The sequence below is a fragment of the Alosa sapidissima genome, chromosome 8 (genome assembly GCF_018492685.1).
Source record: "Alosa sapidissima isolate fAloSap1 chromosome 8, fAloSap1.pri, whole genome shotgun sequence".
In the NCBI taxonomy this organism is placed as follows: Eukaryota; Metazoa; Chordata; class Actinopteri; order Clupeiformes; family Clupeidae; genus Alosa; species Alosa sapidissima.
The window spans coordinates 1,620,520-1,638,206 of NC_055964.1; the positions used below are offsets into that span (position 1 = coordinate 1,620,520).

At 39.9% G+C, this 17,687-nt stretch overlaps 1 protein-coding gene across 7 annotated transcripts in view; it reads left to right on the top strand.

The window, feature by feature from the left end:
• Window positions 1-17,687, top strand: part of LOC121715559 (EMI domain-containing protein 1-like) — a 127,011-nt gene that overhangs the window by 29,656 nt on the left and 79,668 nt on the right. For all 7 annotated transcript variants that reach the window (XR_006033628.1, XM_042101405.1, XM_042101404.1 and 4 more), the window contains exons 4-7: window positions 3,867-3,953; window positions 4,090-4,151; window positions 4,676-4,802; window positions 9,983-10,072. Coding sequence is in view for 6 of the 7 variants with exons in the window: in XM_042101405.1 (XP_041957339.1) it covers window positions 3,867-3,953; window positions 4,090-4,151; window positions 4,676-4,802; window positions 9,983-10,072 (366 nt within the window). In the remaining variant the exon portion in view is untranslated. The remainder of the gene's footprint in view (window positions 1-3,866; window positions 3,954-4,089; window positions 4,152-4,675; window positions 4,803-9,982; window positions 10,073-17,687) is intronic.

Genomic DNA, 17,687 nt, shown 5'->3' on the forward strand with positions numbered 1-17,687 from the left:
CAGTTGCAGTAATCTAGATGGGACATAATGAATGATTGAACCGTCTGTGCATCACTAACAGAGAGGAAGGGTCAGGACCTGCGGAAAGCATGGGCAATCTGGGCAATTGCACCGGGCGGCAAACCACCAGTGACGCTGCAGCGTGGTGAGCTATAGGCTACAACATTGAAAACGCATTAATTGTAGTCTTAATTTCGTCAGACGAGACGAGAGGAAATATGTTCGTCAACGACCTTTTTTTTCATGACTAAGAGGACACGATGACAAGACGGCAGTAATGTCCTGAAACACTGACTAAGACTATCTTAAGATGCATTATTGTTGACGAAAAAAGACGAGACTAAAATGTTTTGCATGAAATAAAAACTAAGATAAAATCTCTCTTCATTTTCGTCTACAAAATGAGAAGACAGAATATCTAGCTGTTACGTTTTCAAAATATTCCGAATGAGTTCATACGCAACAGCTTTCCTGTAGGCTAGTCTACGTGCTGTTGCTGTAACCCTGTGGCTGCAACACGAAACTACATGGAACAAGAACACTGGAGATTTATGCCAGAGTTAGCAAGCTAACTACCTAAGCTTTATACCACAATGCTACATACCCAGAAGTTGAAGCTTCTCTCATACAAATTAACATCCCCCAGAATGTCCATACGAAAATGTTCATCATGTAATGTCAACTATTTAACTAGTTAGATTGATGATGCAAAGTTTGCTAGCAAGTAAGCTAATATGGAAAGTTCGCTAGCAAGTTAGCTATGGCTAAGATGGAGAGTCTGTTTGGGGAATGTGTTGTGTTTGGGTGCATATCGCCATCTAGCGAGGCGGAGTAAAACATTAATACTTTGGCCTACAACAGTGTTTCTCAAACTTTTTCAGTTTCAGGACCACTTAACTAACCCTAGCTAAAAAAAAAAAATGTAGACCTACTTCAACAGTAGCCTATAATTAGTCTACACAATAGGCCTACTCACTGAACCACCTTGCTTATTGTCTTTGCACTTTGCTTATTGTGTGGATTCATACTGTATGATTTAAACTGGCATATCTTACATAGACAGTGTTGCAGAACTGTTTTTACATACAAGTTGGTTCAATATTGCAAACAACTCATCTATATTATATTTTACCACGTCTGCTCGTGGACCACTTGGGATAGCTTGCGGACCACCAGTAATCCCCGGACCACACTTTGAGAAACACTGGTCTATGAATATGACAGTGGTCCAGTCAAATCTTTTACTGTCTATGGTCAAATCCCAGCCGAGCTATAACTGTAGCTCGACTTACCTGTGCATGACGAGTAACAGACGAGTAGCCCTTTGGACACACAATATTGTTGGAAAATTGAGATGTGTGACTATTACATCTATGTACACTATTTGACTCAAATGGTAATCAGAAATAATTTGTTATAAAAAAAAAGACTAAAATGTGTTGACTAACAAAAATGATATGTGAATGACTAAATATGACGAAGACTAAAAAGGAAATTTCGTCACAAGACTAAGACTAAGACTAAATTAAAAATAGGTGACCAAATTAACACTAATTAATTGTCAAATATTGCCACAGACGGTTTGAATGCGGGAGCAAGTAATTCGTTTTCAGTGATATCTGTTAAATAACAATCATGACGTTCAAAGCCTGGTGGTGCAGAATGCAGAAATGTTTGGAAAGCTGTTACAAAAACGTTTCTCCCGCATTTGATTAGGGCGCTGATCTTCAGCCTGAATGCCGATTTATGTATAATAGCCTGTAATAATAATATGTTTATGTTACGTGAAAGATTAACTGCTTAATTATGGCTAGCATTTTTTCCCCGTGAGGCCCGTGTCCTGCAACATTTGATTATTTTTTCCGTGAGCTCTAGCCCTAATCTACACGCTGCAACAAGGGGCTTCTGCAAAGGATGAGGTAGCACACAGTCTAAATGGCACATCTATGAACATGAGGGTGACATATTCCTATTATGCCCAGAGCACAGAATTGCCTTTCCCCCGCCCTGTCAGGCTATACGGAGGTGAAAGAAGGCAGTCTTAGTGAGTGTTTTAATATGAAGATCGAAGCTAAGGGTGGAGTCAAGTTGTATGCCAAGGTTTTTGACCACAGGAGTAGAGTGGACAGGTGAACCATGTTAAGAGTGAGACTGTGAGATTTGGAGAGCATGCTTTTAGGGCCAATCAGTAGAATTTCGGTTTTGTCTGTGTTGAGAAAATTCAATTATAATTTGTTGATGAAATAAGGGTTCTGACCAAATCTAGGAGAACAGATCACATTACCCCTATACTTAAATTCCTTCACTGGCTCCCAGTTATGTATAGAATCGCCATGTTGTGTAGAAGACGTTTTAGGGTAATCCTAAACCAACCTAAAATCTTTTACTTTCTTATTATGCAGTGGAAGATACTGAAACTCAGCTTGAAGCAAGCAACTTGTATTTTCTGTGTGCAGAAAGGACTTAGAAAATACAAGTTGCAGTGAGTTTCAGTATCTGCCACTGCATAATAAGAAAGTGTGTGCAGAAAGGACTTTATCCTTCTATTTGTGTAGCTTCTTTTCGTTTTGATGAGTCTGATTTATTTTTATATACCTTGTGGTCACAAAAAAGAGGGAGAGGCTGGAGCAATTGTGGTTCCCAGAAATGTCTTGTGGGCAGAATAAATATAACCTTCCATGCCAGGCAGACACTAATAGTATATGTTGTGGTTACCCAAAGGCGTTACTTCTTCGCTGCTAGATTTAACAAACATGAGTGACGCTCATGCACATTTATATACACTAAAGTGTATGAATATTTTTACAGCAGACATATTACCAGCAATCAGCAAACCAGTATAATTTTTATTAAGCAAGAAAAGAAAGGAGTGATTCATTTGGTCAAAAATATGCTATGAAGTTGAGCAGGAGGCTTTCCAACACTCACATTAGATTTGTTTTTGAGGAAAAGATCTAAGCCCATGGACACTTTCTGAGATTTCATACTAATTTGAGCCTATTTATAGATACCACAGCATTGCCATTTTTTCAGTACACATGTTTTTCAGTTCAACTTCCATTATGTGCATGTAGAGCACAAATAACAAAATAGTTTTTCCATTTCCCCCAAACAACACTGCAAAGTGATATCTGCTGTTTCTTGAGCTTTACATAAAACAAATGAGTCACCATGTTATGTCATACCTGTAAAGAATGCCTAATTTTGTGATGCATGTAGTTACATCTCACTGATTTGTTGTCTTAATTTAAACAGTGCAGCTGATTGTAATGTTGAAATGATGAGGCTCTTCTGTAGTCGATTAAGTCAGTTGTATGGTAGCCAACAACTTAATTACCATATGGGTCCCTGGTTGGAATTGGTTGCAATCACCAGTCATAAATAAGCATTTTAGGCAACAACAAAGGGAGGGAGGAGACTTGCTTTATAATTGACTGAGACATGCAAAGGTTTTATTGATTTAATGGTGTTAAATTTCCCTCACGGGATCAAAAGAGTATATATACTTGTGTTGCTGAATCTGTGTCTAATCCTCTTTTTCTCTGTGATTTGTTTTACACATGTGCACCCTCACAGTGACAATATAGCTATAAGGTATAGCCTATGCTCGGCCCTTAACTACTCCTTAAATTTAGATGGCATGATTAAGGATTTATTCCAGAGGTCAGCCAAATTCAAGAGATTATTAAGAAGTTAATTTCACCACTGGTTATGCCCCTTTAGGAATCATATTGACTATAGGGGTCCAGACTGATTCTAGAATGGCTATAATATGAACAACTCAAGAAAATGGTGGCATACTGAAACTGAAAGAACCTACCATATGGCAATTATTTAGGTCTCCTTTTTATCTTGGTCCTCTACAGCGTCACAAAATCAGCTACTGCCTCAGGAAGTTGTGCGGAAACAGGACTCAGTAACCAAACCTCCTGGACAGGCAGGAGAAATACAAAGTAAGACTCCCTTCCAATTCACTCTAGAGTCAGTAGATTTACTCTTCTTTTTAGCTGCTTGTTGTTGTTGACCCTGGCAACATTTTCATTCCAACCTTACTGAGTGTTGCTGATTATTATCTTGGCTCTGTTGTAGACTGCCTGAATTGTAGTCAAATAACTTTCCTGTCTGAGCGCCTAAGGACTCTGGAGACAAGGGTAAAAATATTTATATTAAGTTATTATTATTTTTGTACTGCTACTAGGTTTCCACTTTGTTTTCTCCCTCAAAGTCTGTAACTCTTATTTTTGCTGTGATATTTCATTATACTAAAGCACTCAACACTGTTAACTGATTATACTAAAGCACTTCAGAAAGGTGAAAATCTTGCATAGTGTGCCTTTAACACTGATGTGATTAAAGGCACACAACTGATGTGATTAATCTGTGATATTTCATTATACTAAAGCACTTAACACTGTTAACTGAGGCAATGTATCTGCAGTGTGCCTATATACATGATGTCATTTTTAATGTTTTCATTTATATAATTATTATTCATAGCTTGTATTTTATGTTGTACTTGTATATTGTTGTATTGTTGGTTGGTTATCAGACCAAATTGTAATGACATAGATAGATAGATAGATAGATAGATAGATAGATAGATAGATAGATAGATAGATAGATAGATACTTTATTGATCCCCAGGGGAAATTCAAGAATTGTGTTCCATATTCAGGTTCAGCTCCTCACTGACCCTGCCTCCAACCATGACCACCTGCAAGTCAAAGGTGGATCAGCACCAGAATCCACTTTAATGGGAACAACTCAAGTCAAACAGCCTCCTGCTTCACAGGGCTCCGTAGGTATGTTCATCTGATTTCAGTATGATGCCTGGATTTATAGTTAGTTGTTGATCCTGTAGTACTGTTTAATAGCAGATGTTTTATCCAAAGAGACTTACATTGCAATAACAATTAACAAGAACAGTTAACATTGAAGGCCCCCTAAAGAGTTTTTTTTTAACTTAACATAACGTTTCCAAAAATCATTTCGATGGCACATAAACTCTAATTAGGGCAAACGGCACTTCTTCTGCACTCTGAGCAGGTCTTATTGCTTGTAAAACAGCTATAGGAAGTGTGATCGGGTAGGACCACTGCCAATTCTTGGTATTACCGAGTATTGGTTCACGTGAAATCAAACGGTGCCAAATTTCGGTAATATCATGTGCAACAGGAGCGGAGTGCACCAGCTGAGCTCATGTCTGAGTGTAACGTAATGTCTGTCTCAAAAGCGAAAGTTATAATGGCTAACTTAATATGCACCATTTAAACCTGCATGTGTTGCGTCAGGAGCAGCATAAATTATGAATCAGAATAGTATCCCTGGTAAGAACTTGAAATTAGTGACAGTTGACGGAGTGCAATGAAATCCACCCATTCTGAATCGCGGGTGAGCTGAATCCATTCAAAATGGTAAAACAAGACTTTAAACAGTTCAAAGCATCTGTGACAGGAAAATAGTGTTTTAATGCTATTTAAATGTATCGTCTATCGTCTTAACAGCATTAATTTGCTTTTGCTCCGCTGCACCATGCTGACTAGAAGCATATACAGTAAAAGAAAGGGGTCAGCAGATCAGAAAGGGCCGTAAAATATAAGAGCAGAGGAGCACAGTGTTCGATAGGCCGGGAGTCCATGTGTCCACAGCTGCAGAAATGAGCAGAACACCTGCAGCCAACATCGAAGTCAACGGCACTAATGGCTCTCAAGTCTCACACATCGACTGTGTGAGACACGCGTCTTTGCTTCCCCCGATATAATGCTACTAATGGCTACAGTTAGTTGAACTGTGAAGACCAGGGGTGATTCTAGGATCAGACCTTTGGGGGGGCTCAGCCCCCAACAGGGGCGTCACTAGACCTCGAGCTGCGCTGGGGCAGAAGACCCCCCTAGGGGGATACAGTGGCATGCTCCCCCCTAAGAAAAATTTGAATGTTTAAATGTACCAATCTGGTACACTTTGAAAAGAAATCCAGTGGTTAGAATGTATTATTTGTATCTGTGGATAGAAATATTGGGTAACACTTTATTTTAATGTGTCGCTGTTACAGTGTACCTACCTAATTAGGTACAGTGGTACAACCTGTGTAACAACATGTACTATCATGTACTATCATTGTACTTACATTATGTATTTGTGGGTACCTACATATAGTTGTTACATTGTAATACTGAGTGCTTTTACAAAACTTTGCCAATTTGCCTACATTTTCATCAGAGGCAAAGAGCTGACCTGAGACCTGCTGGATGGAGTAAATCTGGTCATGATAGCTCCAGTCGAGGCCTCATTGTCTTCAGTGTACATGTAACAGCTGTGCTGCTACAACCTTGTTACTCTTTGATACAGTGGAATAAACCTATTAAGTGTACCAGTTAATTACTTACATGTACATATGACATGTATGTTGTATCTTCGATGTCTTGGATGTCCTATGCTGCTAGGCAGACTGGATTCCATGGACCTGATTTTCACCTCAACGAAGGAACCAATCACAGAATGGAGGGGGGGGACAGCAAGACAATAACAACGTCTATGCGACACACCGAAGTGGCTGTGAGCTACGTACAGACGCATTTGATAGACATTCGTAGTGCCCATGGCTCTGGGCATTCGTAAACCCTGTCTCAAATACGAGAAAATTAATATGTAGTTCCCAGACCCCATCTCAATGAGATGAGGTCTGGCGTTAGCCAGGCTATGTCTGCACGGTTTATTAAACCAACATGCATTAATGTAATATTGTCTATACTCAAATGCATGTTTAATATTGCTTTATTATTATTATTTATTTTATTTTTCATAATTATTATACTATATCTCTTGTTATTCCATTATTACTGTGAAATCTTGGCTTCACTGAAAATGAGGACTACCCTCAATGAACCTCCGAGAATAAATAAAGATTGAATGAATGAATGAATAATATTGCTTCTATTCACAAATGAACTTGAAATAAACATAAAAATATTAGGCCTACACATTCACAATAAACCCTTTTCCCACTGTAATGGGTAATAGTGACTCTTGTAAAAAGGCTCTGTTGTTAGTGTATCTTTACCGAGGTTCCCACTCTATGTCAAATGTAAAATTCCATGACAAAAATCCTGAATTTCCATGACCAATCGGGAAATTAACAAATGGCCATTGGAAAAAACAGGTAGGCCAACTACAAGCACACAAGCAAGTAGTAATGGAAAAAGCTAATAGCCTAATGTATTTTGGCAAGTCAAAATACATTAGCAAAACAAAATTCCCTGATATTCCATGACTTTGCCCCCCAAATATATAATTCCCTGACGTTCCATGTCTGGAATAGACTTTATTAAAATGCTGATGGTATTCTTGAAATTCCATGACCCGTGGGAACCCTGGTGTTGTAGTGTTGACTTAAGTTCACGGCTGATTGCGTTTCTAAGCAAAGCCTACTAAACACATAAGTTGACTTTGAATTCTGTGATAAGATCAGCTGTTTCCCACCTTGTCTGAACCTTTCCCACCTTGTCTACAATTCTGAGTTTTCTTTATAAACCGCTCTCTGTGTCTTTTCCTCGCTCGCTAGTGAAGAAAGCTTGACTTCGCTGGATTTTTTATATAGGAAGTGCCCCTATCCGTATCATTACAATAAGGATCCTGTTCAGATGTGGTAAAAACCATGTGAAACGAACATTTTAATGACATTTCAAAATTGATCCGTAGGCCGCACTGAGTGAGGAGGAGGACCCGCAGGCTGCCAGTTGCCCATCCCTATGTTATGTTGTGGTTAGGTGTTATCACCAAAATATATCATATCCCCCAGTAAAAAAGCCTCTGAGTGACTTGTCATCAGCAATTGTATGAAATTAGTTAAACAGCTAGGTTGATGCACAAGAGATAGGCCTAACATTAAATCACTCACCTCAATGTCCATATCAGGTGCTTTCTAATAGTCTAGCAATTTCGCTTGGTCTAATATTAATAATACATTTTATTTGTTACATAGCACCTTTCAAAGCAAGCTTTCAAGGTAGCTTTACAGATTAAACACTGTAAAAATAATAATAATAATAATAATCAGCACACACTAGACATTTAAACATAAGACAAAAGATGCCGGACGGAGCAGCGTAGTCGCCAGCGTTCCCGTGACATCAAGACAAACAAACAAACCGAGACACCTAACGGTAGACATACAAGACAGACAACAAACAAAAATGAGTAATAAAATAAATAAATAAGAAATTAAAATAAAGAAAAGTCTGTGTTAACTTAGTCCAACTCAGTCCAACCAACCCGGAGGATTTAACGTTAACATAGGCCTTCTGTAAGTGACGTTAGTACTTGTAGACTGCAGTCTAGAGATCACTGGAAGCATAACCATCTGAAGTCATGGGCGATCTTGCAGATCAGCAACTCGGTGGACTTTTGACAGCGACAGTTTGATGCTCCGAGAGATTGCAGTTCTTCAACGTTAACAGTAGTTTCGAATGTTAGCAGCTAGAAGCTAGTCTGCTCAATCCAGACTCAGTTAATGTTAATCTGCACAATCCAGACTCCAGGCTAGGCAGATGGCAGCTTGCAGGCCAGCAGCAGCTCGGCGGCCGCGGTAGATCTTTCGCAGAGTAGGCTTAGGTTCAGCTGTCCGCAGAAATCTCCTCGACCAGACGGTGAAGTGCAGCACCGCTCACGGATGAATGGATGGAAGGATGTCAGTCCAGGGCAAAAGCTAACGTTAGCCATAGCAAGCTCCCAATGGACTAATGTTAACGACATCAGCCGACTTGGAAGCAGTAAAAGGGACTAAGAATAACACGACAACTATCAAAAATAACATAAATGAAGAGGGAATACATTTAACTAGACAAATCAATACAAAAAATTAACATGACATTACATAAAATTACGAACAGTACATGAAAACAAACAAAAACTTGATGCCAGACGGAGCGGCGTGTCTCACCAGCGTCCCTGTAACCTAGCAACTATCTTTACTAACTAACTGACTACTAACTAACTATCAACTAATAGTGGCTTATTATTTGCATGCTGTTATTGCTAGTTTATTCTACAATTGAATTAGATACCATTTCAACTCGTTAAGGGTAACATTGTGTGATGACACAGAAGGTTGCAGTTTGGTGAGCTTCCTAAGTAATTTTTATAGCCTAGGCTGTTGTTCTGTAGCCTCGTGAGACCATCCTGATCTCGCTGATCTTCGCCAAACGAACGGCCAATCAGCATTAACGAACAACATGGCGGCATCCACAGATGAGATGAGCGTAGCTATCGCGCAAGTTTTATCCAAATTAGAAAGTATTCCTGGGGAAGCTGTGAAGCTATGAGTCTCATGGTGGGTTTCCACACAGCGAAACACCTTGCGAATTTCGGGCAGCAACGGCCAAACCGCTAACCTTTGGACTGCAGTCTCTAGCCAGTGGTGACAAGCGAGCTAATTAGGCTAATCAGCTAGTTCAAAAGTTTAAGTACTTAAAGGGACACCAGGCAATGTTGTCGTGTTAATTAATCATCTACGTAAGTCGGTATATGGTTAAATGACTCATTACAGGGCGAATGAAGACTCTCTCGCCCGCCCCTACTGCCTGTAGGAAAAATATCCTGCTTGCAAGTTCGGTGTATCCGACCCGCCGACCTTCAGTCTCACAATGGCAAGTCTCAGACATCGCGAGAAACAGGATCAGTTTACATCCTGCATCCCCAGCACAAAGGCAGGCTAACAAAACGCTAGCGATTGTTGCAACCGTGTGTATAATGGCAGAGCCGGCGAAGAAGCAAAGAAAAGGAAAAGAGCTTCAGACCAAGCGAGGGCTTATACAGTGTAAGTGTATAGCGTTGAGACTTACAGATTGGTTCACATTGATGATGTGGGATGAATTCCCATTGATTAACGTCACGTGAACTCAACTGAGAAAACATGCCCCAAAGAGAACATGCCCCTATTCAAACTATCATATAGCTACAGTGTGACCCTCATTTCTCTCAAAAGGGAAACCAGGGTCTCCGGGACTCCCAGGCCCAAAGGGAGAAGCAGGTGTGAGGGGTCCTGCTGGAGCACAAGGGACTTCTGGACCCTCAGGTAAATATTTTTGCTTTCAACATATCTACTAATTCCTGATGATGATTTGTATGAAGAGAAAAGCTTATTTGCAGGCTTTTGAAATGCATAACCATTTCAGCTTCTACATTTGCAAGATGGACACACTCCTATTATTTTCAGTTTGTCAGAGAACAGTAATACTGTAGTAGAAGTGCAATCCGAGGGAACTCTCTAGTCTGCATCGAGGAATAGCTTTATTATGTTTCATATAAATAGGCCTAGACTTTAAATAGTTACTGTATCTGTCATAATTTACCAAACTTTGATCCATTGTCTGCTTTTGTGATTCTTACGAAGATTGTTACTTTTTGTATTGGGCCACGAGCCTTCACTGCGCCTATTATGAGATGGAATGAGTTGCCCAGTACTCTCCATTCCTGCGATAGTTATGGGTCTTCCAAGAGGGGTCTAAAGGCATATGTGTTCAGCATGCACTTAGTTACAGGGATCCCGCGTGTAACCCTCTGTTACATGGTGTGTGGCAAGAGGCCAGAGTACACCACCTAAGGCCTTGCACCTTAAGATTTATGGACTAAGGTTAACTCAAGGTTCCCCAAAACAGATGAACAGTAGAGACAAAGCAGATATGTGCATTCCAGTTGAATGGGCAATGTTTATTAAACAGATAGAATCAGAGGAATTAATAAATAGTATGCCTTTTATTACAAAAATAGAGCATTATGGTTAAAACATCTAAGACATACGCATAGAACAGTCTGGAAACCGCAAGACCAAGGTACTGGCTGTTACAATCGTAACACACTAAAGTTAACCAATAGATGTCTGGGCCAGTGACTAGTTACCTGGAGAAGTGGGGGAGGGGAGGTCAATACAGCAAATCACTCCAAGCACTCCAATATCTAGAATCACCTTGCATACACACAGGCACACACACAGCAATCCATAATAAATGTGAAGGTGCTCATTAGGTCTACTTCTAGTTCACTGTGAATACAAACACACAGTTAGTACCACAGCAGCCACAACATACACACACTAGTTTAGTTAGCTGGATTTGTAATGTGTACAAGTTTGTGGTATGCAGTTCAACAAACCTACCTCACACCAGAATCCTTGACACCGATAGACACCCGAATGAGCCACTTCCTGGTTTTATATTTGCAAACATCAGCGTAATTGCGAGTGGCCACAGTTGTGCAAACCTTAGCTTACGGTGAATGCTGCAGCTAAAATGTAAACACAACTTACCCGGAAGTAACCGGGAAGTGTAGTCATGTCACTCGTTGGTTACACACGGGTCATGGAATTTCTGAGCTACGTTCTTGTCTATAGAATCCATGAAATTGTTCATCTTGATTCTATATTTCGATAATGTTCTATATCATACCAGTTATGCCTTTTACAAATATGTTTCTGATGGAAAAGTGGTGTTTAATTTCCATAATCTTTGTTCAGTGAACACATAAAGCAGTCAGTTTGTCAGCAGTCTAAAGATATTATGCCAGCTTTGTATTTGTTTACCTAGCAACCGAGGCTTAAAGACGACAAGTGGGTGCATTCAAAGTCGCAAATATAGGCGAACGTTCGCGATCGATTTGCAACATGTTTCTTTTTCCCTTTCAACAGAGGCGAACATTTGTGGTCTGTTGCTGCATTAATGTCAATGGGAGACTTGTGGAATTTTACCAATAAATTGGTCATTAAATCTCTGGATTTATTGAGGGTTTTTTGGAAAATGGTGTCATAATCTGTAAGTGTTTGCGATCATGTCAAGCCTAATATAGTTCAAGCCTATAATAGTGTAATATTTTCGAGTTCGAATTTGTAAACAAAATAACTTATATATCAGCTGCTGTCAGTTACTGTCCAGTTGCTAGCGAGTTAGCTAGCCGCCTAGCTAAGGTAACATTTTAAATGGAGAAGTGTACCCAGCAAACAAAATAAAGTCCCGGCGATGTCCCCTACAGGTCCCCGCCGAACGTCCCCTCCTCAACATTGTGTAGGGTTCCCTCGACGTCCCACGGACGTTTTTCCGGGACGTCTAAAGCACGTCCCCGAGACTTCTACTTCTAATGGTCACCACGACGTTATGTGTGCAACGTTTATATTTCGGCGATGGTAATTTTTTTAAACAAAAAAACATGAAACGTGACTACCCGTTATTACATCCTGTAGGCTTCATTATGAATGGACATAGGCTGCTAGGAGAGAGATTGTCGTCGTAACATAAAATTGCATTTATGATTTGCCCGACAATTACACAATCAGTTAAACTTACCGTTTGACTCATGTTCTCGCTTCGACCAGTCATGCATGATATCACATCCTCCTCATGCATTATAGTAATGTTAAGTAGACATGGACCTTTATACTGGGCTAGATATGATACTTTCACATCTACAGTGTCTTTTTCATAATAAACTAATGCGATTTTTTAATGGGCATATCGTCACGCATCCCGTAGCATATTGTTCAAAACATCATCAGAGTAGGCCTAGGCTAGCCTAAACTAAATTGTTCCAACCATATTGTTTAAAAATTCAAAACAAACTAATAATAGCCTAACAGCAATGCTTGACACTTTTAAATGTGAGCATGCGTCAAATAAATTACAATGACATTTAAACAAGTCATGAAGAAGCAGTATCCTTAAAGGCGGGGTATGGGATTCGCAAAACGGCCTGCAGATTTCGAAAATACATAATTCAAATGGTCCTACCATCTTTCCTCCAACGCTGGCCCTTACTCCACCCATTCGAAGAACATGGACGCGCAATCATGCACGAGCGAAAACTCTTATGCGCGAGAGCGAGCCAGGCTAGTGTACATTGCACTATATGAGCTCTAGTCTCCATACATACACACAATCGCTCTTTATTCGTTATACGTTCTTTATTCACTTTCAAAAGGATTGTAGTTACACAAATGCCCGAAGTTCCACAAATGCCCGAAGGCACATATTTTAAATACAGTACATAAGAAAATACAGACTTATGAACTAAGAGACGTTGACTATAAAAGATTACTAGCCAATAGCCAGGATCACAACACTGCAATTGTTTGTGTTATCCAGATGTAGCTGCTAATATGCTGAAGGCAAGAGCCAATAAAGACCCATTAACTTTGTGGTTTTACTGTCAGCATGATCGTTCATTTGTCGCCAACGTTGGAAAGCAGCGCCTAGGATGACTCTTGTTTCTCTTGTGACACTTTTCTCTTTCAGCCATTTCTCATCCAGCTCTCTCAAATATAGATTTCCTTTTTATGTTTGCTAGTGGTGGTGATGACGTTTTGTCTGCCATTATCTTCTAGTTATCAGCTAGCTCCAGTACCGTAGGATAACGTCAAACGGAAGCAACTTGCACTTCACACTTACTCTGACTAGGTCACGAGCTTTGAGTATGTGCACAAAGGGGTCATGTGCGTGAGGGGGATGGGGGAAGGGGTATAGTACGACTGTTTGATTGACAAACTTACTGTCCAATGATTCTAGGTAGTCTTGGAAATAATTGGATGGAGTTTTTCAAGCCCTGCCTGTTCCATGATTGACTTGTTTAATTTTCATTTCAGTGCTTCCAACTCAGTGACTGTAAGTGGGTTAGGAATAGGATTTCAAGTGATTTTGCAAAACTAGCCAAAAAAACAGAATCCAATTCCCTACCTTTAATGTAGATTGTTTCGCTTTACAAATTAAGCAAAGTCACTTCTGTTGCTAGGCAACCCTAAACAAATGCTACGTGGTCTGTTTTTAACATTTCTCTAGTTTTATCGTATCGTATTCAGCTCCAAAAGTCCTCGGTTCAGCCCCAATTTGGCCGTGTGTGTGATTCTGAAAATAAAACAGATAATAAGTACATGACTAGGTTAGATAAACCACTGCCTATTTAGAGCATGTTACATGCATCACGTAATGACAGTTATCTGAAGAAATGCGCCTTGTAAGCTACACCAAGAATCACATCCGCTAACATAAATTTGATATAATCCATTCCCTAGTTTGTATCGTTACAGTATACATTAACGTTAAACTCAAAACGTAAGTGCTACATAATTTACATATCTGCAGTGAACCTACTTTGTTCATAGACGCACAACTTCATAAAACTGTATTTTGCCATAGACTAAGGTAGGCTAATGAGCAGCTAACCTGCTAGAGGTTAGCTTATTAGCTCATTAGATAACCTGCTAAAGGCTAGAAGCTAGCTGCTAACCTTCTAAAGGTGAGCTAATTGCTACGTTAGATAGATAGATTCTTTATTCATCCCCAGAGGAAAATTTCAAGGTTATTGAAAACGTACTTTCATCGATGGCCAACAATGGTGTACTTCTTCCGAATGCTGTGTAGCTGATCCTAAGCTGACCTCAATGTTGCTACGTAATGACGTGTAACGCGAAGGTGCACATGGATGTGGATGTCTCCGTCCTGCAGGCTGTAGCCAGAGCTCTCTCAACTCTGCTGCCATGTGTGTACGTAATAAACAGACGTCCCCTTGATGTCCCCAGTATAACATTATTGTCGGGCCCACACAAGGACGTCCTTGGGATGTTTTTGAAATGACCAAATGCGGATGTCATCCGAGGGACCTGACGGTGCACGTCCCTAGAAAGTCCGGCACCGGACGTCGCGCAATAACCAAAGGATAACTTGCTCCGGACGTCAATAACGTCAACGAAACGTCCGCTAGAGAACATGACGTTGGGGACCAATCGGGACGTTGTGAATGTTCGCATAAGGTCCGGGGGATGTCCCGTGTTTGTTGGGTAATTTCTTTGAAATGACAACTAGCTGAATAACACAATAATTGCATAATTAAAAAATAACTCAATATAGGCTATTTGTCTACGCAATAGGGTTTCCATTGGAGCACAGCCCACGTTCAATGAATGAGTGAAAGCGACTGCCTTGTCTCATAATAAACAGCTGGAAATTCCGACACTCTTTCAACTACATGAAACTTAACAGTGAACCATCAAATACCCCCTAGATTTAAGTGCCCATCAGTCTCAACATTTAGCTAATAAAACAGTATGCTGCTCCAAACAAAACGCATGTCTCACAATAAAATGCACAATGTAAGAAATAAAGGCCTGCCTCGAATACAAGCCTGCCCCAAATAAATACCTGTGCTTTGCGCAGCCTTAAATAGCAGACCCCGGACATAATTTGAGGATTTACGGAAAGTATGCTATCATACGATGTTGGACGCCTGGCAATGCTCTGGCCGTCTACTGTGACTCATTTGGATGGTAACTCGACAGGTGAGCGCAAAGATTTGATGTCGTGGATGCGTAAGTAAACTGTTTTTTGCAGAGTCGGCAAACTACATTATCTTTAGGTTACTTTACCATCTACGGTGTAGAACCCAAAGTATTTCCAGATACCACTTTTTAGATGAGTTATCTGTAATTATCCGCTCAGGCTGGCCATTCTGTGCGTTATCTTCCATTTTTGAAACAAGGTGGCTATTGAGGACTCTGGCTCCAGTCATTATTATGGCTACTGGCTATTGGATATTATTGGCTTGATTTGGTCATGGGCCAATGCTACAATATGTTTAGAACTAATCAAAGACTGTAAAAATGTGCTACACATGGCACTAAAAACGACTACGGATATTTCACATCATGTTCGAATGCATATTCGAATATCGAATAAAAAGTGACAGCCCTACAGGGCTCGAATGATCTTTTTGTCTTTATTTACTTTAATTATCTTTTTAGGGGGGTCTCTATCTCATGTAGGCCTACATTTACTATTACAGTAAGCTCATTGTAAGGGCCATCTGTTATACTAGGCTATATCGTTTTTAAGACAGTATAGGCTACCCATATGTGGGAAAATATATGATGTGATCATGCTTGTAATAATAATATACAATACAAAACACTAAAAGATTTCTATAGTTATTTTTTGTAAGGGGTTACTCATAAGTGAAGTGAAAACCTGACTAAGAGAACACTGACTAGACTTGCACAATAATCCTCTCTTGAGCCATCGCTTACAGAATGTGAAAGTTGCAGAATACCATGGAATTATATGTAACCGGCTCCTCAACATGTGTGTTAGATCCAATCCCTACTAGATTCCTCAAAAAAGTATATGATAGCTTAGCTCCCTTTATTCTCAAGGTAATAAATACCTCATTAGAAACAGGTATATTTCCAACTGCTTTTAAAACCGCTGTTGTGAAACCTTTACTTAAAAAGTCAAATCTTGACCATACCAATCTGAGCAACTACAGGCCTATATCAAATCTACCGTTCCTGAGCAAAGTACTTGAAAAAGTTGTTTGTAATCAGTTAAATACCTTCCTCAACGAAAACAGTATCCTTGAAAAATTCCAATCAGGTTTTAGATCAAATCACAGCACAGAAACGGCTCTAGTAAAAATAGTCAATGATCTCAGACTGGCTACTGACTCAAATAAAGTCTCAATCCTTTTCTTCTGGATTTGAGTGTGGCATTTGACACCATTGATCATAGCATCCTAATTCACCGCCTTGCGAAGTGGGTGGGTCTCTCTGATAATGCTCTAAACTGGTTTCAAACCTACATTACTGTATATATCAGTCTAGGAGATCATGTATCTGAAAAACATGACTTGCCTTTTGGTGTGGCCCAGGGGAGCTGCCTTGGTCCCCTGCTATTTTCCCTATATATGCTTCCATTGGGAAACGTCATAAGTCAGCATAATGTAAACTTCCACAGCTACGCAGATGATACCCAATTGTATATTTCTGTGGAGCCAACTAACCCAGATGGCCTTTGCTCCCTCACTGCATGCCTAACCTCCATTAATCAGTGGATGAGCAAACATTTTTTGAAACTAAATGATGATAAAACAGAGGTACTTTTGGTTGGACCAAAACTAAAGCGAGATATTGTTCTTAGTAATCTGGGGAACTTGGCGCACCAGGTCAAACCAAAAGTAACAAGCCTCGGTGTCATCTTAGATACAGAGTTAAGTTTTAAGCCCCATATCAGTAAAGTTACTCAGACAGCCTATTTCCACTTGAGAAACATTGCCAAAGTGCAGCCCTTTTTAACTCAACAAGATGCAGAAAAACTAATTCACGCCTTTATCACTAGCAGGTTAGACTACTGCAATGCACTTTTCACTGGTCTTCCCAAAAAACATCTAAAGAAATTGGCACTCATACAGAACTCTGCGGCTAGACTTTTAACTAAGACTAAGAAGAGAGAACATATCACCCCTGTGTTGGCTGAACTGCACTGGCTCCCTATTTCCTATAGAATTGATTTTAAGGTTATGTTAATTACTTATAAAGCTCTGAATGGCATAGCACCTTCATATATCTCTGAGCTTTTAATATCTTATCAACCACAAAGGAAACTTGGATCATCCAATTCTAATCTTTTAATCGTACCCAAAGTGCTCCACAAAGTGGAGAAGCTGCTTTTATCCATTATGCCCCCAAACTATGGAACACCCTGCCTCTGTACATCAAGCAGGCGGGTTCAGTAAATATTTTTTAAAAAGATCTGAAAACATACCTGTACAGGAAAGCTTTTAGTTAACTCATCTTATCCTGTAGACTACTTTTTCAGATTATTCTACATCTGCTGCTATTGGAGGGCGCAGCCAGCCAGAAGCAGATGGGCTCCCCCTAT